General features: G+C 45.8%; 1 protein-coding gene across 3 annotated transcripts; it reads left to right on the top strand.

Moving 5' to 3' along the window:
• The first annotated feature begins 4,007 nt into the window (after positions 1-4,007).
• Positions 4,008-18,235, top strand: LOC133903654 (disease resistance protein RGA5-like). 3 transcript variants are annotated; one of them, XM_062345089.1, is made up of 7 exons: positions 4,008-5,048; positions 5,864-7,999; positions 8,090-8,614; positions 14,490-14,807; positions 14,887-14,943; positions 17,549-17,711; positions 17,795-18,234. In XM_062345089.1, exons 1-2 carry the CDS (start codon positions 4,228-4,230, stop codon positions 7,830-7,832), a joined length of 2,790 nt encoding a protein of 929 aa, XP_062201073.1. In that variant the 5' UTR covers positions 4,008-4,227; the 3' UTR covers positions 7,833-7,999; positions 8,090-8,614; positions 14,490-14,807; positions 14,887-14,943; positions 17,549-17,711; positions 17,795-18,234. The 3 variants fall into 3 exon arrangements, with proteins under 3 accessions (XP_062201073.1, XP_062201072.1, XP_062201074.1); XM_062345088.1 differs by having other exon boundaries at positions 14,490-14,943; positions 17,795-18,235; XM_062345090.1 differs by lacking the exons at positions 14,490-14,807; positions 14,887-14,943.
• Positions 18,236-23,477: the final 5,242 nt, after the last annotated feature.

Here is a 23,477-nt window from a genome sequence, read left to right as displayed (position 1 = left end):
ACCGTCTGTAGGAATCCCGGCATCTTAGTCCAGAATGGTTCAAAATGAAAGCGTCACCGGCTCTTGGAATAAACGGAGGTTGAGAGAAGCAAAGGGCAGTGATCCAAACATTCAGAGGCCAACGCCTGCAGAAGGCAATCCGGGTAGGTCAGGTCCCAATCCGAGGATGCCAGGGCGCGATCCAGGCAGACGAGAGTGGGCGAGGCCCTTTCATTCGACCACGTGAAGCGTCTCCCGACGAGGTGCAGGTCCTTTAAATGGTGGGAAGAGATGAAATGGCAATACCGAGAGATAGCCCGCACCCCAAAGTTGCTGTTATTTTTATCCACGGCCGAGGAGATCATGTTGAAGTCTCCGATCAGCAAGGAAGAACCAGGGTAACATGACAGGGTTGTGCCGAGTTCAGCAAGGAAGGAGTCCTGAAGATTATCTTCGTTGGGGCCATAAACAGCTGTAATATGAAAATCGCCGGCGTCCCCGGAGATGCGAGCGGTGACCGAGAAGTTCTGAATCTGGACCGCGGTAAGGGAACATTGTTGACGACAGGCAATCAGAATGCCCCCCCGAGTGTTACAAGCAGGCAAGAAGGTATAGCCCGAAACCGAAGGACCGCAAATTTCATTAACTACAAAAGGGGAAAGAGTAGCAAGTTTGGTTTCCATCAGGCATACAACCGAGGCATTGTGATCATGACACAATGCTCGAACCACGCTCCTGCGAGCTTTGCAGTTAAGACCACGGACGTTCCAGGACAAGATGTTGATAATATCCATGAGCGGAAATAATGAAGCAGCGACGCCTTCAAGCCGAAGACGCCTGGCTCTGTGCTATGGCACCGGTGAGAGAGCCTTGAACAGGAAATAGATCCCTGATGGTCTGAATTTGAGTATCCATCAAAGGCTGCTCGAAGATACGAAGGTAGCTCTGGTGGAGCTGCGGTGAGACGACCTCGCCATCTTTGATTAACCCCAAGCGGCGCATAAGCAGGTATTGACCCCGCTGGGATGGCCGCACTGCTGCTAGGCGCGGCTTGGACGCCAGACGGGTGCTCCTCCTGAGAGATGCGTCAGGGGCGCAAGCGCGCCTGACGGGAGGAGCGGCTAGGGGAGGTGGGATCTCCCTGGTGAGGCCCTGGAGGAAGGAGTGGACCTTAGATTCCGCGGCGGGTGGGATGATGGGATCCCCGCTTACTTCGACTGCTCGAGGAGTAGCCAAGGAGTTCCGACGAGCATAGCGGCCACTGTTGTTTGTCCGACAACGCAGGCCGGCGTGCCGCCGTCCTGCCGAAGGAGGCCGGAAGCTTCTAACGAAGGAAGGCCCAGACGAAGAATGAGTTGGGCCGTCGCGGCCCACAACTGGAGAGCAAGTTGGGGACGAATCAGAGGCCAGGTGTGGTGAAGCCGTTGAGGGAGCTGGCGTAGCGTTTGCCGAAGACCTGGGCAGCAACCTGCGGCGCCGAGAGTAAACCAGCCCGAAGAGTCGCTTGCACATTGGGGGACGCGCGTTGGGAGGCGGGCCATCTTGGGAAGAGGTCTTCGCGGTCTGAGGTCCGGGAGCAGGGATCACGGACAAACCCTGAGAGGCCTGCTCCTCAAGCATAGGGTCAGAGCCTCGGACAGCGGGAGCTTCACGGGATGGAAGGAGTAACATGGAGGGGTCGCAGGCTGCAGGCGTTGAAAAATTGGGCCACGCTAACACGTGAGTGTGCCCGCCTGCAAGCGGCAAAGTCAGAGACTTGGGAGAAGAGCCGCCGAAAGCATCGAAGGAACCAAACGGAATGCGCACGGATGCCGAGGATGCATGGAGGACGCCGGCAGCCCAGCGAACGCCGCTTGAACGGCCGCGGAAGGACGACCGTTGAAATGCCGGAAGTTGACTGGAAAGGCGCCGGGATGGCGGCCGTAGCTATGTTGACGACCGACTGCCACCGTGGTTTGACCCCCTGCCGGAGAAGGCAGAGGGAGCGGTGTGAACCGACGCCCACGGGGCAAGCCGTCTCGGCCCATGCCACTGGTGAATCCCCCGTCGGAGTCCCCTTCACCATCCTCAGTGGGCAGCAAATCGTCGCCACTCGAAGAAGAAGGGGCACGAAACTCCGTAAGGGAGACTACGCGGATGGAGACGTTGTACCGCAGAGATCTGGCCTCCAAGAGATGTGACGGGAGATTGTCCGCGCACTGTAGCATAGGCTCCACCACGTCCAACACAACGTCGCTAGGGAATCCCTGAGGATGATCACACCAGGCGACCACGTGCAGGTCCGCAAGGTCGTGCCGCGCCGCTAAGCTCCCAGCGCCGTCGATCCTTTCCACCCAGCATTGGCCGGCGAGCAGCTGTTGAGCCATGCGCGCGGACCATGAGTGTGGTGGGAGGCCGCGCAGAGCCAGAACCATGCGAAAAGGCAACACATTCCCGGACGCGTGCGCCAATCTAGTCCAAGGCCGGAAAAACCATCGGCCATCTGAACCCAGAGGACGACCGCTGACAGACATAATGGAGTCACGGGAAGCAAGAGAGGAGCAGGTGATGAGGAAGTTGTCTGGGAAGAAGGTCGTGACATCGAAATCCTCAGGCGGGATGTGGAGACCGCGCGAGAGAAGGCTGGAGAACTGGTGCGCGGAGAGACCCACTCTGGCCCGGTCGGCGTATGCAAGTAGCGCCCACCGAAGACCATGTTCCTCCACAGAGAACGAGTCCTCCCATGGAATGATACGGTGATCGTAGTGTGGAGCAGCATCCCTTGCCGCTACCTTGGTGTCGGGACCGCCCAGAAAGCCCTGGTCGCCAAACCGAAGCGGTAGCGGGGAGGGAGCCAGCGCCGCCACCGGGGAGCCGGGGGGAGTGGACCCGAAGGCGCTGGAGCCTGAAGGCGTGGTGCAGGAACCAAGGGCGCGAAAGGCCCCCTGGTCGGCAGACTCGGAGAGGAGGGGCGGGGACTGGTTATTGCGACGCCATCCGGAGGAACCAGAGTCCAAGGCCCGAGGCCTCTTGCAGGTTTTTGCGTGATGGCGAAAACCACGGCACCGAAAGCACCATGGTGGAAGGCGGCAGTCGGCTCGGCGGTGAGAAGTAGACAAGCAGTTGAGGCATCTGCCGTCCAACGCCGCAGCCAGGCTACGCCCGGGTGGGGAAGGCGGGGAGCGAGCCCGAACGACGCGCGAACGACGCCGACGATGCCTACCGGAGACCAGCGTCCAGCCAGGTTCCGGGGCTTGCGGAGGAAGGGAAACAACCGGCAGCGAAGGAGAGGCTCTCACAGGAACATTGAGAGGAGGTTGCTGCGCGCATACCTCCGAAGCTCCACCCCACGCAGGAGCGGGTGGGGGAACGACATGGCGTGACGCCACCGGAGGCGAGCGACGCGACGAGGTTGACGGGGGGGTCTCCTGCCGCCAACGCTGGGCTTTCGTCCGTCCAGCACTTGAGGCACCTGGCCAGAACGGCTGAGCGAGAGGAGATAGGGGTGGGGAAGCAGGCGTGAGCAAAGGTGAGGGAGTTGCCGATGCCGGCAGCGGGGACGGGGAGGACGGGGAGGACGACATGGCCGAGGCCCTCTCCCTCTCTCTATTCACTGTATTCTTGCAACTCTGGTCTGAGCAAGGAAAGTAATTTGGATGGAGATTAATTAAGCTATGTGTCAGTGTTATTTAAACAAAGGATGGAGGTGTTATCAGGGGCAGGTGCGGCCGGCAATGGGAAAAGGACTCAACACGAGGCCGTTTGGTGCAGCTGCTTCGCAGTTGCATGCATGTGCTAGCCAGTTGCTCGTCACGGTCTTTGTCCCTTGTATGGACTACATGATCTGCAAAAGAAGAGGTTGTATTCACTAACGTCTGACTGCTTAGATGGTGATTCACGTCCTCTGTACTTTCTTTACTAGTATTTGTTTTAGAGACCAAAGAGCTAGACCTCATCTCTGTGTATTCTATACTAGTTCTCAGTGTGTTATTAGCTTGTTTACATGGCCTTTCAGCGGTGGATGGGGCTCGTCTCATCTCCAAAAACTATTGTCTAATTTTGTGTTCCATTTTTCTATTGACTACATGGACTTCCATCGGTGGATGGGGCGCTAGTCTGAACTTGTCTTATTTCTTATCATAGAGGAGACTTTGATACCCGTGATATCATCTCAGAGGTCCATGGGGCGCTCATCTTGCCACGGCAAAAGCCAATAGAGCACAGTCCACAGCAACACCACCATTCCGTTCCCAATCTAGCAAGGCATGCATGGAGCTCGCGACGGCGGCGCTGGGCAGCCTCCTCCCCAAGCTGGGCACCCTCCTCACCGATGAATACAAGCTGCAGAAGGAGCTCAGGGGGGAGATCAAGTTCCTGCAAGCCGAAATGGAGAGCATGCAGGCTGCCCTCAAGCAGGTGTCTGAGCTGCCGGCTCATCAGATTCGTGACCTGGATAAGATCTGGGCGAGGGACCTGAAGGAGCTGTCCTATGACATCGAGGACAGCGTTGACACTTTCATGGTGCGCATCGATGCTCCTGTGGATGCCAAGCAGCATAGCTTCCGAAGGTTCTTCGATAGGACCATCGGCTTGTTAACAAAGGCCAAAACTCGCCGTCATATCGCTGATGACATCAAAGACATCAAGCGCCGCCTCCATGAGGTCGCTGCTAGGCGAGAAAGGTACAAGTTTGAAGATATTGCAGCGAAGCCTGACACGTCGACGGTCATCGATCCTCGCGTGCCAGCTCTCTTTGAAGAAGCAGCGAAGCTTGTTGGCACAGATGGCCCTGCAGAGAAGATCTCCAACTTGCTAACCCAAGGGACAGATGTGCAAAAACAGAAGCTAATGGTTGTCTCAATTGTTGGAGTTGGAGGCCTGGGTAAAACGACCGTTGCCAATTTGGTGTATGAAAGGCTTAGGGGCCAATTTAAATGTCAAGCTTTCGTCTCGGTGTCGCTGAAGCCAAACATGAAGCAGATTCTCAGCAGCATACTACGGCAAGTTAGTAAAGACAAGTGCACCAATGCTGGAGAAAAAGAACCGAGTGACCTTATAAAGAGCATCAGGGAATTCCTCAACGATAAGAGGTACATGCATGTTATTATATGCTTAATATGATTTTGTTTTTCAAGGAAGTATGGCTAACCCAACCCAAAAGTTAGTTGTCCTAATTAACTAGCGTAATACAGTGTTAAATGACAGTAGCCTTGTGTCCTTCGTTACTCCAAATGACCTTCCATCATAACTCCATTACATCACGGTAGTTCTGTGTTTAACATTTCGTTAAACTAATTGAAGTTTAACCTTGTTTTGTTAGTTAAAGAAAATATTATGAGTAACTAAATTAATCAGAGATTAATACTAAGCACACTATTAATCATCTTAAATGCTGGAGCAGCACCTCGTACACATAGCAGCCACATACAAGTACCATATCTGGTGCTTGGATCTCTGATCTTAATCGTGCACCAAGTTAGGCCTTATTGCCAGGGAAAACAGAGCAGTCATGGGCGCATGGCCAGTGGCAGCCATCTGCAAGCACCAGGATGGAGAAGGTTAGCTTTAGTAATGATAAGGACGATGAGGGAGAAGTGGCGTCCAGTCCAGTCTGGTGTGGCACATCCTGACAAGCTCCTCCCGATTGCCAATCAAATTCGTCCATTTAACTCCATTTAAATGGGTTTCACTCCATTTAACTCCATAACTTCACATCAATGATGTTTAAGCGTGTTCAATCATAAATCATAATTTTTTAATGCTATAATGTTATCATGCCAAGGAACTTTTTTACTGCTTTGTTTTGTAGCTCTATTATAATTTTTTAGATGAAGACCTCTATTATAATTGTAGGATTGTATTAACTTTTACCAAATATGCATCTGACGCTCTTGCAAAACTATAGGTACTTCATTGTAATTGATGACGTATGGAATGATGAAGCGTGGAAATTCATCAAAAGTGCTCTGATTGACAACAATCTTGGTAGCAAAGTTATTGTGACAACCCGTAATGTTGGTGTGGCTAATTTGTGTTCTGTTGATGGCGCTAAATATGAACTAGATCCTCTCTCTGATGCGGATTCCAAGAGGCTGCTTTGTAAAAGGATATTTAATGAGGTAGAGGGAATTCATTCTGAACTGGAGGAGGTAGCTAAGAAAATTTTGAAGAAGTGTGGTGGGGTACCATTAGCTATCATTACTATAGCTAGTATGTTGGCTAGTTTACCAAACCAAACAAAGTATGAATGGTACCACGTATACAATTCCATGGGTTCTGGACTTGAAAATGACAAGACTCCGGAGAACATGCGAGGGATATTATCTCTTAGTTATAATGATCTACCTTACTATCTTAAGCCTTGCTTACTGTATCTGAGCATGTTTCCCGAGGATTTTGTGATCCCAAGAGATGTGTTGGTACAGATGTGGGCAGCGGAAGGTTTTATTATTGAAGAAAAGGGGAGAAATTTGTATGAAATTGGAGGGAGATATTTCACTGAGCTTGTTAATAGAAGCATGATTCAGCCGGTAGGCATTGATGATTTTGGCAGTGCAACAGCTTGCCGTGTGCATGATATGATACTTGATCTCATCATTTCCCTTTCAGCACAAGAAAATTTTGTCATCATATCAGAAGGCCCACAGCTCATATCTCCAAAGTGCACGATTCGACGACTATCACTGCAAGATAGCCAGGTAGATAGCAATGAAGAAGATAGCAAGGAAGAGCAAGTCACACAGCCAACAAATGTGAACATGTCCCATGTGAGGTCACTCATTGCATTTAATGATGATGCTTTCCAACGGTGGCCACCTCTGTCAAGGTTTTCAGTTCTCCGTGTTTTGTATTTGGCACATTTTCCCTGGTGGGATATTGATCCTAAGCATCTAGGGAGTTTGCACCACTTGAGATATCTGGGACTAGGAAATGTGCTTGAAGCAGAGGTTCTAGAAGAAATTGGAAACCTTCAACTTCTGAAGACATTGGATTTGCAGGACGCATACGTAAAAGAACTGCCAGCAAGTATTACTCGGCTAAGACAACTTGAGAATCTGATTATTAATGATAGGCCGAAATTGCCAGATGGGATTGGGAATTTAATGTCCCTACAAGAGTTGGGATGGCTTGATGTGGAATTATCACCAAACACTCTGGCTGAGCTAGGCAATCTTACACAACTGAGGGTGCTGACAATATCCGGATTAACTTTTAATGAGAGTTATGTGAAGACTTTTCTCCAGAGCCTATCGAATCTACACAACATTCGCACTCTAGTTCTCATTCACAGTCTAAGGCTAGATTTAGATTGCATGTCAGATCAATGGAGGTGCCCTGCACATCTACAAAACATTGAAATAAACAGTAATGCGAGCTTGTCTCGGTTGCCACGGTGGTTTTCCACCCTCTCTGAACTCTCCTGCTTATCCATCACGGTCGAGGTGCTTAGACAGGATGATCTTCAACTGCTTGGAGCTTTACCTGTGCTACGCTTTCTTAAATTAGAATTACAAGGTCCGGATGGTATTATGACTGAAGAACGGCTGGTGATTGGTATTGATGAGCCCTTCCGCTCTCTAGCAGAGTTTAATTTTATCAACCAAACACGATGGTGGTTGGAGTTTGGTCAAGGAGTGATGCCAAGGCTTCAAAGGCTTGAGTTATACTTTTGGGTACGGAAGAGAGAAGATATTGGCTTGGAGAACCTGACTTCCCTTAAACATGTCACCGCCAGAGTTGACTGTCGGTGCGCCCGGATCAGGGAGGTGGAGGATGTAGAGACCAAGATCAGGGATGTGATTGAGATCCATCCCAACCATCCAACTCTTGAGTTGTCAAGAGATCGGACCTTTTTTATGAAGGATCGAAGGTAAAAATTTCGTCTTTCCATTGAATTGCCATGTATACTTGCTCGTTTTTTTTCTGACGTATCCTCGCTTTTCCTCTTGCTGATATGCCTGGTGATCAATAGCGACGATGAAAGCGACTTGGTGGCTACCGACAGTGAAAGCGACTTTGGTAGTGAGGCTTCAGAGCAAAGGTAACAAATTCGTCTCCCGTGAATTCCCATGTATAGTTGCTTCTTTCTTTCCTTTAATTTGATGACCTATCCTTGCTTCTCCTTTTGCAGTGAAGCCTGACGAACGATAATTTTATTCAATTTCTGGCATTAAAACATCAGCTAATCATAATCTTCATTGGATTGCATCAGTATAATTCTTGGGATTGTTTGTGCCGTCCTGTCCTGTTTCTATTGCCCCAGCACCAATCTGCTTACAACATCAGCCAATTGTTCACATTCATTTTTCTGTATCCTATTCCGTGTTTTGGTTGCGCATTTCACTTCATCTCATTGTTTCCGTCCATATTTCGTTTCTTTTTATCTACCACAAAACTCCTCCTTCTGTGCTATGTTTGAAAAATGATTCAGTCCATTGCTATCCTTAAAAAAAAAAAACTCTGATTTTACCTCGTAAAAAAAATTCCTTTGTTATGCTTGAAAAAAAAAATCCCTCCTTTGTTGTCCTTCAAAAAGAAAAAAAAAAACTAGCCCTTTAATTGTTATGGTTCTCTGACATCTGTCTCTCTCTCCCAAACCTATGCTGCACCATGTTCAGCTGATTCCTCGGTCCAACATCGGCTGCACAATTGTTCAGTAAGTTGCACCATATTCATCTTAGTATCGTTACAGTTGTAGCTCTATTCCTCCATGATAGTTTTGTCATTTGCATAAGTACACTTGATTCATTTCATTGTTTCTTGCTATCTGCTATGGCCCTGTGGGTTAACATGAATCGTTAAATTAGCTGTCTGTTTGTGTCATAAGATAACCAGATTACCTTGCTCCTCATGTGGTTATATTAAATGAGATCTTGATTTAAAATCCATATAAATGTAATGTATTCACGAAAGTTATGGGCATAAAAGAAGAATTGCAAGTAACTACGCATCCTAGTACCACAAACTTATTTAGTGTGGACTCAAACTACTTTTTTTTGCATTTTTGTTTGTATAGTTTACTTTGTTTGTCCATTTGAAGAGACTCGCTGTGCTTTTGAATACATTAGGCATGTAGCCATGTTTTTATCCACGTATCTATATGACTTATGCAGATGCATTACTTTGCTAGTATATGTTTGATTATTTTTATGTATTGCATAGAATATGTAAAACTGAAAGCCACACATGTATACATTAGGAACTTGAGTACTATTACAGACAACCTTAGTCAGACTCTGTTATTTGAATTTGGTTGTTTAGTTTTCACAATTTATGGTAGTATATGACTAAGGATATATTTTTTCTTTGACTAAGGATATATTTGAATACGGCGAAATGGAGTAACAGTCATCATACTTATTGAAGGCGAAACAGAATGTCACGCTTGACGGTTGGATTGATGCCAGGGGCATATATGTAGTACAGTACACGATTACATGCCAAACGGGCCAGCTAAACAGGCTCTAGCAAATCTCCTATACAAGGAAACTAATTTTCTGGGAGACGGAATTTCCAGCATGAAGGGCGCGGCCTCCTGGCGTGTGCAAGTCTTCTGGCGTGAAGGATGCAGCCTCCTGGCGTGCGCAGGTCACGGGCTCATGCACGATACGCTGTTCCGCTAACACCCCCCCTCCTCCACCTACAGTTGGAACGGGAGCGGGGCAGATGTTCAAACTGGAACAAAACTCCTTGAATATGGCCGTCGGAAGACCCTTGGTGAAGATGTCGGCGTACTGAGAGCTGGTGGACACATGAAGAACACGAACTTACCCAAGTGCGACACGTTCCCGAACAAAGTGGAGGTCGATCTCAACATGTTTCATCAACTGGTGTTGGACAGGGTTAGTCGAGAGGTAGACTGTACTAATGTTGTCATAGAAAATGACAGTGGCATGGCGAAGAGGTCGGTGGAGCTCGGTGAGGAGCTAGTGAAGCTAGCAAGACTCAGCAACTGCATTGGTGACGACATGGTACTCAGCCTCGGTGCTAGAGCGAGAGACCGTCTGCTAGCGCTTGGAGGACCATGAAATGAGATTGTCACTGAGGAATACGGCGTACCTTGAAGTAGACTTCCGAGTATCGGGACAACAGGCCCAATCAGCGTCAGTGTAGGCGGTCAATGAGGTCGGTGAAGTGCAATGCATTTGTAGTCCATGGTCTATGGTGTCCTTGAGGTAGCGTAGAATACACTTCAGCAAATTGGCATGCGGCTCACGCGGGTCATGCATACGGAGACAGGCTTGCTGCACAACGTAGGTGATGTCTGAACGCGTGAACGTCAAGTACTGAAGTGCGCCAGCAATGCTACGGTAGTCAGTCAGATTGGTCAAAGGGTCTCCGGCGGAGGAGAGCTTGGCACTAGTGTCGATGGGCATAGTGCACGGTTTGCAGTTCGTCATGCCAGCATGGGCGAGGATGTCCTCAGTGTACTAATGCTGGTGGAGGAAGAAGCCGGTGGTGGTGCGCGTGACGGAGATGCCAAGAAAAAAATGCAAGTCACCGAGATCCTTGAGGGAAAACTCATCATGAAGAGAGTTGATGACACGTCAGAGTAGAGCTAGCGACGAGACGATGAGGATGATGTCGTCGACGTATAGTAGTAGGTAGACGATGTTGTGGCTGTTCCTATAGATGAATAAAGAGGGATCTGCCTTAGATGCCGTGAATCCCAGAGAGACAAGGTATGTCGCGAAGTGACTGAACCAAGCCCAGGGAGCTTGCTTGAGGCCATAAAGTGAGCGGTTGAGGCGGCAGACGTACGTACTGCACTCGGGGTCGACGAAGCCAAAGGGTTGTTGATAGTATACTGTCTCAGCAAGCGTGCCATTGAGGAAGGCATTATTGACATCGAGTTGATGAACCGACCACTCGTTGGCGAGCGCTATAGTGAGGACGGTGCACACAGTGGCCGGTTTGACAACGAGGCTGAATGTCTCCTCAAAGTCCACACCGGGTTGTTGAGAGAACCCACGAAGAACCCAACGTGCCTTGTATCGATCCAAGGAGCCATCAGCCTTCAACTTGTGTAAAAAAAATCCATTTACCTGAAACAATACTAGCACCATGAGGATGAGGAACAAGGTCCCACGTGTTGTTAGTTCACAAAGCAGCGAACTCTTGTTCCATAGCAAGGCGCCAGTTGTCATCACTGAGAGCAGTACAATATGTGTGCGGCGTCAGACATGCAGGTTCATCCGATCAAGAGGCTACCGGAAACCGTGCTTCCCACGAGTCGTCATTGTATGCTCATTGTGAACTGGAGGCACAGGCATGGCATGGGGCGGTAGCGGCAGTAGCGGCGTGAGGAATAGGAGCATGCAGCTGTATTTGTGGTGCGGTGTTGTCTGGTGGTAGCGCTGCAGGTTGTGACGCGAGCAGGCGCACAGCTGGTGATGCAAGCGTGGGCAGCTGCGCAGGGGGTGATGCGGGCATGTGTCGCACTGTTGTGCCGTTTGGTGAGGGTGTGGGCGTCAGCTGTGCAGCTGAGGTGGGAGTTCGACCAATAGGTGACGACAGAGGAACTGATGCATGAGTAGCCACAGAGAAAGAAAATCAAAATCGGCTAGCACAGGAGGGTTAGGCTGTTCAGAGAAACGAGCTCTCATCAAAGATGATGTGGTGACTGATGATGATGCGGTTTGTTGCAAGATCCAGACTACGGTAACCTTTGTGGTGGGTGGGATATCCAAGGAAGACACAAGACTTGGAACGAGGTGCAAGTTTGTGTTGGGTGGTGCCGGATAAATTGGGGTAACATCTACAACTGAAAACTCGAAGGTGGGAATAATCGAAAGATGAACCAAAAAGGGCCTGGTGGGGAATGCCGAAGTTCAATGATTTTGTGGGGGAGATTTAGAAGATGTGTGATGGTGTGAAGTGCCTTGACCCAATAAGGCAATGTCATGCTAGCTTGTAAAAGAAGCGAGCGGAGGATGTCATTGGTTGTTCGAATAATATGTTCGGCCTTGCCGTTTTGTTGGGAGGTGTGTGGACATGACATGCGGACTGCAATGCCATGGGAGAGAAGATGGAGACACATGACATGGTTGTCGAACTCACCGCCATTGTCACACTGAACCCCGCGAATGGTAGATGAAAACTGAGTGGCGACAAAAGCAAAGAAATTGAGAAGAATGTCGAAAACATTAGATTTCAGTCTAAGCGGGAACATCCACAAGTAGTGAGTAAAATTGTCAAGGACAACGAGATAATATTTGTAAATGAAAATACTGGGGACTGGTGAGATCCAAAGATCACAATGTATTTACTCAAAAGCTCTAATAGTGTGAATTATGGGGGGATAAAAGGGTAGACGAATGTGTTTGCCCAACTAGCAGGCATGACACAAGGGGTCTACACCTATTTATTGCATCAAATATGCGAAGCACTAGCAAGATGGGATAAAACTTGGTTGCCGAGGTGTCCAAGACGATGATGCCACAATGTAGACGATGAAGCGGTGGTGGAAAGTGCATGGGGAGCTTATGGTGGCCAATGAAGAGGGTAGAGATTGTCGCGGCTATTGAACCTGATGATCACATTCTTGGTGTGAAGATCCTTCATAGAAAGACCAAAAGGGTCAAACTCAACAGAACAATGATTATCTATAGTGAAACGACGAACAGAAATTAGGTTTTTGATGAGAGAGGGGGTAACAATGACATTATTAAGGTGGAAGGAATGGCGAGGGAAATTAATGGAGGCTGCACCAGTGTGTGATCGGAATATGAGAACTGTTACCAACAACAGCAAAGGGAGGGGCACCTGAAGAAATTGGAGAGGAGGAGAGATTACCATGTTCCGAGGTCATGTGTGCGGATGTGCCAGAGTCCATGTACTAGTTGGAAGATGGTGGCATCAGAGTCATCATGTTGAGGGGTAGCATTAGCTACTGCTGATCCCACGAAGCAGGCTGCTACGCTGGTGGCCCAGGAGTGTAGATGGGCTGGTACATATTGCCGGGCTGTGACCAGCAACCAGGGGGTGCCTGCTGGGGTACTGTAGCCATGAAAGCTCCAGCAGGTCATGGGCCAAGGATGCCCTGATTAGGCCTCAATGCCTAATCGGGCCACATATGAATGGATCCGGCCCAGGGATGTTAAAAGGAGGGCCACGATGCATGATTGGTGCTGCTGGACTGTGCCTGTGTATTGCGCGCACCGCTGTTTCCATTGGTGTGGCCACCATGGTTTCTATTTCCTCCATTGTTGCGACGATGATTGAAATTGTTGCTGGTGCTGGAGCACGAGCCGGAGTTACTGCCGCTGTTGGAGGTGTTGGCGTGTTGCCATGAGAGGAAGCACTGCTGGTGTAGGGCGCGGAGGTGACTCCAGATGCCATCTTGTAGGAGGTTCCGATCTGCGCGACAAGGGCTGAGGGTGCCAAGTCTTCAGACCCCATGGTGAGCTCTTCGAGGAGAAGTGCAGATCGCACAGTGAGAAACGTCGGCACTGGACGTTGCATGGATAGCAACATGTGCATATGCGCGAACCGACGACTTAAGTCACGGAGAGTGTTGAGGACGAGGCTTTTGTCGACGATTGGCGTGCCCACGGCAGTGAGCTCATCGGCGAGGGTTTTCTGCTTGCGGCAATATTCCGCCATGGACAGAGAGCCCTGCATGAGGCCGTGGAATTCTTGGTCGAGGTAGATGGCACGAGTGACAGTGTTGTCACAGTACAGGCCTTCAATGCGCGGCCAGATGTCATGCGTAGTCGCCGTGGAGTCCATGACCATGGAGAGAAGATTGACAGCGATGACTACGTACAACCAAGAGTGGACGAGGGCATCGAGACGATGCCACTGCACATCGGGGGAAGGAGCAGCTGCGCGAATGTGGTCATCGAGGGCGAACTCGAAGAGTCCACGCCATTGGGAGTAGTTTCCGGATTGAAGATCTAGAGTGAGGGGAACCAACAGTTTGATGCTGGAGACGCCAACTGCATGTGCCCAGAGGTTTGCCTTGGCCTCGAGCTCGGCTTTGGCCATGGTGGCTTCCTGTTCGACAGCGGTAGCCTGCTCGGCGTCAGTAAGAGTCGGCGCCATGGGAACGTCGGGAAGAAGGCGGAAGGAGGTGGAGATAAGATCGATCTAAACTGATACCATGAAGGCGAAATAGAATGTTGCGCTTGACAGTTGGATTGATGCCAGGGGCATATATGTAGTACAGGATGCGATTACATGCCAAACGGGCCAGCTAAACAGGCGCTAACAAATCTCCTATACAAGGAAACTAATTTCCTGGAAGACAGAATTTCCAGCGTGAAGGGCGCGGCCTCCTGGCGTGCGCAGGTCACGGGCACATGCACGATATTGCATGCTGCTGTTCCCCTAACACTTATCTCTCTGGCATTGTCTTGATTGGGACAATATTTGAAGATCATAATTTGTGTTTATCTAGAAAATAAAAGACTTGCTCAGTCACTATATTTCACTATGTATAGTGAAGTTCGATCACATGTGATCTTTCGATGAGTATTTATCTTATAGTCATGTTGACTATATTCTTATATTCATTATGTGTTTTGCAGGAACGGAGTAATGGGTCATTTTAACGCTTATCAATGGTTTATGGGACAGAGATTTGTAGCATTTTCCAAGAGATCTATTTACTTTATTGGAAACTTTGACAATTTATTATCACTATATCTTTCCAATGTTAGCATGAACTTGTTTGTTTAACAAACATATAATTGTGGATGATGTTTTGGGTCTACTTTTCACAACTTTGAATTTATGTTTGTATGGAGAATCATTTACATATTGCAAGTATGGATTGTCCTATGTGGAAATGACACTTAGATGCACCTAGAGTTTTTTTTGGGTGAGTTACCACCCAACTGGTGTGGGTAAGCATCTGACAATCTCCCCCTTTGATGTTGAACATTTGCTTAATTGCTTAGCATCTCACTAGATAAAAGTTCGCAGTTTGCTATTCAGGGGCCACTAGAGTACACAACATGCCTCTCAAGACGAACTCCATGGGTAGGCATCTTCAGAACCAAATGTCAATGGAGTCTTGATTATGCTTTTTTTTCCCTTCTTTTTGAAAGCATTAGATTGCTTGTATTATTGTTCTTAGTATTCTGTTTGTTTCCACTTCTAAAAGAAATATTTGATTAAGATACTCAAAGAAATTGTATTTACTAAGAAGCATGCACGCACTTGGTAGAGATTTGAGTGCACTGAATGCTTGTTTCATTCAGCAACGGCAATAGGACTCCCGAGTCGCTATTCCCGCCAGACTTAGCTTTACTGAGAGAAAAAAGAACAATTCCTCACATACCACTGTAAATTGCCCTTATCTCTAATATGCCACTGGAAACACGCATATCCCCTGAATGTCACCATTCTTAATCTTTATGCCCTTAAATGCCATTTGTCTGTGAGGTTTGACCGTCAGTCAAACTTTAAAATACCCATTCTGCCCCTCATCTACTTCTTCCCTAGACAAGCATGAAATGTTTGGCCTACAACCGTCGGCGAGCATTTAACTGTACAGCCTCAATGCTTCTGCGGCATCTCCTTTATGCTCATTCGTTGCAATCAAAGTACCCCAGGAGACCTTTTTCCTCTCAGGCATTGCATCAAGAACCCGTTGAGCTCTGTCGAGTTCGCCCAACTCAGCGTACACATCAAGTAATGCAGCCTATGAGACAACATCCCTCATCAAGTAATGCAGTAGCTCCATCTCTCATTCGTTGCGGACAAACCCAGCAATCATCATGGTGAAGAAGGCGACCGAGCAAAGCTAGCACCCCTCATACAGCTCAACCGCGTCCCTCGTAGACCCGAGCTTAATGAGCACGTTGACCATTGTGGTGTACTGGTGTACGCTACTACACTCCTCTTGAGCAATCCGTCGAACATCCTGCAAGCGGATGGAATGTCCCCAGCCTTGATGTATTCTGACACCATGAAGTCGTACCCGAAGGAGGAGGCTGCACCAACTGCAACACAATCTCGGAAGACCTGGCCGTGGTCCGCGGTGTGGGTGAAGACGGCATAGGCTTTGAGGACGTTTGATACAGTGGAGTGGTCGGCGGTGAGGCCGGAGCGAAGGGCGTGTGCGTGCAGAGAGAGGACGAGCAGCAAGACAGAGGAGGCCAATGAAGCAAACATGTTTCTTGAGACGGCGCTAGTTGTGCGGTAGAGGCGGAGGAGGGAGAAGCAGGTCTCGGCGTTGGCTAGGTAGAGCTGGTTTTCAAGTAGTCAAAGTGCACGAGTGGCGAACGCAGGCTCTCTTCTTCCTCCTCCTCTTCTTTTTTTTTTCTTTTTTCCTCCTTATTTCCCCTCCATCTCTTCTTCCCAATGGAGTCCCCTTAAGACCTGTCCCTGCATCTATACACCTTGAGCTTGCACGAGGTAGTCAATGGTGTCTGTGACGCATAGGATGGAGTAGAAGAGAGAGGAATTTTGCTTTTGGGATAGGACAATGTGGATCCGAGTCCATCATAAAATTCACGTATGCATTACGTTGATACTGTGTAGCAACCCAAATTTCGTACTATGATTTGAAAGCCTAAAAATGGATCTGGTAGCAACTACTCGTAATTCCGGAGGATCTATGAAGATATTCTCTTGTCGCTTCAGTACTGACGTTGTTACTCCACAACCCATTGTTTAGCCTACCCACTCGACGTCGACGCCCACTGTTTGGCCTCCTCACCCCTCCTCGATGTTCATGGCTCGGTCTCCCCTGACCCCACGTTCGGCATACGTTCCATAGTTCGGCACCAATTCCTCTTGGCCATTTTACGCAGATGCCAGTGGGTAATCATCGTGCGTCCCTCCCTCAGACATAGGTAATTCTGTTTACAATATATTCTACAATTAGTAAAGTTCACAGTTGCATGTTGTGCTAATATATATTGCAGGGTTCGCCGATTTTAAGATGGAAGATGAGGCAGCGGCGTACCCCGAGCGCTACATTGAGCACTCTTCTAAGTGCAACATGGAGGCCTTCATCAGACCGGTCCTATGGACAACGTACTTGGGCTGTCCAAGTTAGGTGGGGCACCTCCCGTACCGATGCAACAGTTGCAGGAGGAGTACGCAACTTTATCCTAGCAGCCGGCCTACGGGGACGGTGATCCCGCTGGACCCTCTAACGTACACTGTGGACCATGTGAGAGCACGGGACCGCTTAGGGGATGCTTAGGGGATCATCCCAAAGTGGGGACATATTTAGGGACTTGTTTATATCATGTATTATTGACATATTATTCTACTTTGTTTGTATTATATATCCGATTGCTTTTTCTAACTTCAGTCCTCTGTCAGCATCGTAGTAGAGGACTCCAAGCAAATGTCCTATCCAAATAGTCATTTGAAATAACTATACAATAACCAAGGAGGGAGAAACAGTGGGCTCAGCCTAGAGGGAGGACAAAATGGAGCGACAAAACAGAAAAAAGAAACAGCCTTGAGCCCAACGCCTTCTCAGGATTCTTTTTATTTATGATGATCTTAAATTAATTCTAAGTCTGATTTAACTACTTCTATATAATTGCTTCATTACTATTGTTGCTAATTTATTTATTTAATATAAATTTATAAATGTGAAAATTGGGTTGTTATATCTTACCAGATTGCCATGGATTCCTAGAGAAAAAAACTCCCTCGAAGTTCTGCACTGGCATGAGCGTTCGTTGTGCCCGTATGGTCACCGAGCCCAAATGATGATGACTTTCGATGGGGAGACCTTTGGCCAAAGGGTCTTCAAGAGTCCCAGAACAAATCCTGATTTTACGGTGTGTTCCCCTTTCTCACTCTTTCGAACCTTACAAATACATATTCTGAACTACACTCCTTATACCACAATTATCAATGGCAGCCTTGTTGCTTTAAGCAATGGATCGACATGGTGAGACCGCCATACAATGTGCGATGGATCAGAGAGGCCAAAACTAAAGGAAAATACGTCGTTAGGATGGTGAAAGCACACTAGAAGCAAGAGGCACGTTAGATGCGTCATGAGGAACGTCAATGCCGAGAATAGGAATGCTAGCGGCGGGCTTAGGAGCTACAAAGGCAGTTGGAGGAACGCCGCCTACAAAAGGAGGAATTAAAGAGGCAGGAGGATGAATTTCAGAGGCGTGAGAAACTACTTTAGAGGAGTCAGGCTCTTCTTCATCGCCAGGAAGAGGAGGAGTGTGAAGCGGTTCTTGCGAGAAGTGGGGAATATCCCCGGTCCATGCAGTAGAATCCATGTTCTATCCCTGGCATTCTACTATCCTAAATCATGTACCACGGTCTTTGTAATAACCCTAGACGTCTTTTATCCACATCTATTTGTCAATAAAAAATGTTGGGTTCTACTCTCCTCTTCATAGAACTTGAATTCCTCAAAATAATTTGATTCCTCGTAAAATATAGAATCTTCTATTGGTAAACGGAGCAAATTTTATAGAAAAAAACACTTCTAGCCCACCCAGTGGGAGAGAAATATCTCTCTATTTCTCCACTGCTAGCCCACATCTGCTACCCTCCGCTGTCTACGCTGGCGTGCCACATCAAGATATCGCTAGTTGAATGGGTTTGATTGCCCATTCAACGAGCGATAAGAGCCTTTTTTTTTTTAATTTTGAGAATGGACGATGTCGAGGATTTGTGCACGACTGCCTATTGTTTTAGGATAAGGCAAATAGGGATACTTGCATAGCCGCCAAAAATATACTGAAGCAGAGACATAGAGTTTATACAGGTTCAGGCCCCAAGTTGGGTAATAGCTCAACTTCGTGTCTCACCTTGATTATTCTTGTATCATAAAGTACAATGAAAAAAATATGAGGTGTCTAGTCATAAGAACTAGGCTATTTGGCTGTGTCTAAGGCTTAAGATCTAGTCGACTAGGGGATTGCTTCTGTCATGGATCTTCAATGGGTGGTTGTCTTCTACTCGTCTAGTCTTGGAGAGTTTGGCGACTTCGAAGATCTGAAGGGGCGAGTTGCTTGTGTTGGCTTAAGATGAGTTGATTTGAGTCTCCTTGGACGTACCCCTCTCCTTGCCTTAAATAGTAAGGGGTACTCGGGCGTAATCTACCCGAACTCCTCCGGGTGTAACATACTTGGTTTGTTGGACTTCTGAATATCTAGGATTCCTTACCGAATAAGAGATAACTTCCCTGTTCGGTACAATTAGTTTCCTTGTATTTTATCTGCATACCTTACTCCATAGTAGCTACGATCAACCCCGTATCGAGTAAGATACGGACGATCCTCATATAAACCTTTATGGATATACAAAATATATAGAATATATAATACTAATTATATATCCTTGTCAGACACATATTTCTACTAATTTCAAAAATATAAAATATAAAAAAAATTCCAAGTTTGACTAGCTGTTGGACCTGATATCCAATATATTCTATAGAGATTGCAAGAAAGGGGCCATAGCCCATGTTGGCCCTAGCTAAGCTTCCATGCGTGAGCAAGCAGCCCATCATGGCTAGCTCCTTTTTCCATTGCTTCTTCTTTTTTTTCCTATTTCTTATACAGGTCCAAACTTTGTACCTGTAATAAATATTTTTTACCTTTAGCATTTAACATGAATGCAAGAATTTCAAATATTTATGAGACCTAATGCAACAAATTACAGGGTATGAAAAATAATTTTGTGGAACCTATGCAATGATTTGAAGTGCAAATCTACGTACAAGAAACAAAAAGGTGCACAAGTGAAGAGCCAACGGCCATGAGCTAGCACTACTACAGAAAGGTAAATAATATGGTAACCTTCTCGCATTCAATTTATTAGGATAGTTGTATGTCATGCCATTAAAAGGATGGAAGTAACCCAATAATAAGTTAAAGCATAGCACAACACTACATTCACTTACCTTCACTGGCGATGAGGGCGGGCACTAACTGTATCCCGGAGCGGCACCACTTGAACAAGCGCATATTTATCACCAAAATATAGCAACGACATATAAGAAAAATCATACATTCCTATGCCCAAAACCCACTATAAAGGGCATTACCGAAGTTTACGAAAAAATATCTACCACTTTGCGTATATGACGTTGCGAGAGAACTTCCTCTAGCTAGGTCGAAGACCGATGAATGGAAAATTGCGTTGGCTAAAACTTGTCGGACAACCGCACAATTTTATCAATTACTCCTAAACTGCTTATCCAAAATGAATGAGTTCAACACCATTGGAAAGACATTGACGAGACCTAAAACTTTTGTTTGAAACTTATGGACGGATTTGACACCAATTAACCTCAAATTTCAAATTAAGTCGCTACATACCAACCAGACCAACCAAACCTGAACTCCGACGGCAAATCTTTTTATCCAACTTAATCTACCATCATCTAGGGACTAGTTAGAGATCATGAAATAGCGATGAATTCAGTGATTTCCACGAAATCCCCCTTTTTGTCTCTTTCTTCTTCCTTCGTTCTCCCTTTCTTCTTCCTTGCTTCTCTTTCCCCTGCTCTGTTCCTTGCATCAACTCCCACTGGCCTTGGCCGGCCAGTGGCGCACCAGCGGGTGATCGGGCATGACGCGGGTAGCACAGAGGTAGCGGATGGCGCAGTGGCGGCGACAACTTAGGTTAGGGTGGGAAGGTGGCATTGGGCGATAGCGGATGGGATCGGGGTGCAGACATATCCCATCACATTGTATATGATTTTTTTTCTTTCATCTAACGGTCTAAATTTATTATGTTCGCTATGGATTCACCCGGTGTCTAAATGAGATGTTTAAATAGTGAAATAGAATCGTTTCGATGAGATCTACGCATCTGTGGCCTCCGATCGTACATCCAAGCAATGGATATAAAAGTAAAAAAAATTCACTCCTGCGGGTCCCGATCAACACCTTATTAATCTATTACATATATTATAGGGCCAAGACTTGGAGGGATATGTGTCCGTGCATATGTACAGGTACATATACATATGTGTATAGGTATACATATACGTATTTGTATGTGCACGTATACATAATTTTTTTCAAAATTCCATAAATATAGCAAAAGAAATAATAGTTGTATTGATAAATCAGCTGGAATAATCTAAAATGCATAGGAAAATATCTAAAACTCAAAAAATATGAAAAAAATTTTGTTTGGTTCGTATTACTGTAGTCTACATGCTAAAATTATATGCATGCATGAAAGTACTACTATTTTCCCTATAATTAAATGAATGTGTTACTACATGAAAAAAGCTTAAAAGTGACGGGTCATAATTACCATAGTGACAGGTCCTGAACCAGTCATACCGAATGCGTCACTGATGACCAGTCATAGCTAACGGGTAAGGACTCGTCACCAATGAGATCATTTGTGACGGGTCAGAACTTAACCCGTCACTTATTACTCATAAGTGACAGGTCACAGTTATGACCCGTCACTTATAACTGATGAACGGTTTTTCACGTTTTTTGACACGAAAAAATAATAAAAAAAAATTTCACACGAGCCAACTCAACACAGAGCCATTATCACTCACCACATGTCCTATAGTATTTTTCAAGCTGTTTTCATAATGCGCGTACCGTGGGAATCGAACTCACGACCTACCCTTGCGCGCGTCTCTACCTTACCACTTCACCCTTGCTTACGTTTTAAAGGGAGCAGGATATTTGATCCTTTTAACATTTTTGCTGAAGGTCATAAGTCTATCACTTTTGACTTCTAATAAGTGGTGGGTCACAATTATGACCTGTCACTTTTGAGTTTTGTACACACACAAACCAGTTGATCTGAAGTGTCTTCGATTAAACGAGCATAACTTTTGCATACGGATTTCGATTTCGACGTTTTTTGATTCTATGAACATCTAAAAAAAAGTTATATCTGTTTTCCCCCACTTTGTTGGGTTCAACGAATTTTTTGTGGCCAAAAATAGCTTGAAAGGTTGAGTTCTCGTCTTCAAAAGTTTCTGCACCGTTTTAGCAACGCGTATTTGTGTCCATAGCCGTCATCCCTTACATCAAATTTGAGCAGAAATATACAATGGCTCATATTCTAGTGTTTATGAGGTGAGAAAAAATAAGAGAAAAATAAAATAAAAATAAAAAATATTTGTGAATACACTACTATAAATCAAATTGCTTTAGAAAAATGATATTCGTTTTTATCATTTTACTACACATTTTATGGTTTGCAAATCAATGCAAATTTTACTATTGGATACATGAAATTATATAGTTATTATTTTTAATTAATACTAGCTAGATTTATAATTGATACATTATGAAGGATATATTAGACATATCATAACTACGTAAAAAAAACTGAAGAGTTGATGGGCTAATACATCAATGTTTCATTAAACTGATTGACTAATGATCTAATGATTGACTAATAAGATTCCTTAATCTGTTCTCACATGTCAAAACTTGTCATTAGTGACAGACCAAAACTTGACCCTTCACTAACGACTCTCTTGGATAACTCGTCACTTATGACTGGTATAGGATGAACCGTCACTGATGATGAGTTATAAGTGACAGGTCGTAACTTGACCCGTCACTTATGACTGATCTAGAATAATCCATCACTGATGACAAGTCATCAGTGACGGGTCACAACTACGACCCGTCATTTTTAACATAAGTAACGGGTCATATTACGACCCGTCACTAATTTTGTGTCTCTTTTATCTGTTTTCACGTAGTGTGTTAAATACTGATCAATTTATAATAAATATTGAGATGACAAAATTGTTAAAATCAATTTTTTAATCTTCTTTTGTTATGCTCTGCTGATGTACTAATCCGCCTAGTTTTTTTTTTAAATTTTTTAGGGTATTACAATTCAGCAGCATTGAGGTGCATAGTCTGCTATCAACTGATGATACCCTCGGAACCAGCATTAGTAATTCATTATTTTATTATTTTTTATTTTGTGCTTTTTATAGCTTCAACATTTCAAAAGAGTAGATTCAACATTTTCTAAATCTAGTTAAAATATTTAAAATGCTAGTTCCACATTTTATCTAAAAATATTGAAAGGACATATTAAAATCTTGAAACAATACATTCAAAATGTTGAAATTTTGAAAAATTCATGAAAAATGTATTCGTATTGGTACTTACAGTTTTGTTTTTGTTTTTTATACGCTCAACATTTTGAATCACTAGTTTCAACATTTTTCAAAATTTGGTGCAACAATTTTTAAACGCTAGTTCAATATTTTATCTGAAAATGTTGAAACAATATATTAAAAATGTTAAAACAATACGTTTTGAATTTTTAAAATTCAAGAATAAAAAATATATTCATATTGGATCTCATTTATTCCATTGTTCTAAACTACACGATAGTTCAAACGGATTTGAAAACGAACTAATGGTTTATGAGAGAAATTGATTTTGATTTGCAAATAATCCTACTCATCCCTCCAACTTACACATCGCCACACGGTTCTAAAAGCTCTCTACATAGCGAATCATACGTATAGGATTTTTTCCTATATATCATACAATGCGCTGGGCCTTGTTTCTTGGGTTTTGATGAGTGGATGAGGCAGCCGAATGGGTGCATGAGGCAGA

Source organism: Phragmites australis, chromosome 21 (genome assembly GCF_958298935.1).
Source record: "Phragmites australis chromosome 21, lpPhrAust1.1, whole genome shotgun sequence".
NCBI classification, from domain to species: Eukaryota; Viridiplantae; Streptophyta; class Magnoliopsida; order Poales; family Poaceae; genus Phragmites; species Phragmites australis.
Note: the sequence above shows the minus strand (reverse complement) of the source record. Positions and strands in the feature narration are given on the sequence as shown.

Excerpts from the sequence above, each read along its gene's own strand:
- LOC133903654 (XM_062345088.1), top strand. The coding sequence starts at position 4,228 with ATGGAGCTCGCGACGGCGGCGCTGGGCAGCCTCCTCCCCAAGCTGGGC. Across the intron at positions 5,049-5,863 it reads GAATTCCTCAACGATAAGAG|GTACTTCATTGTAATTGATG; the intron begins GTACATGCATGT and ends GCAAAACTATAG.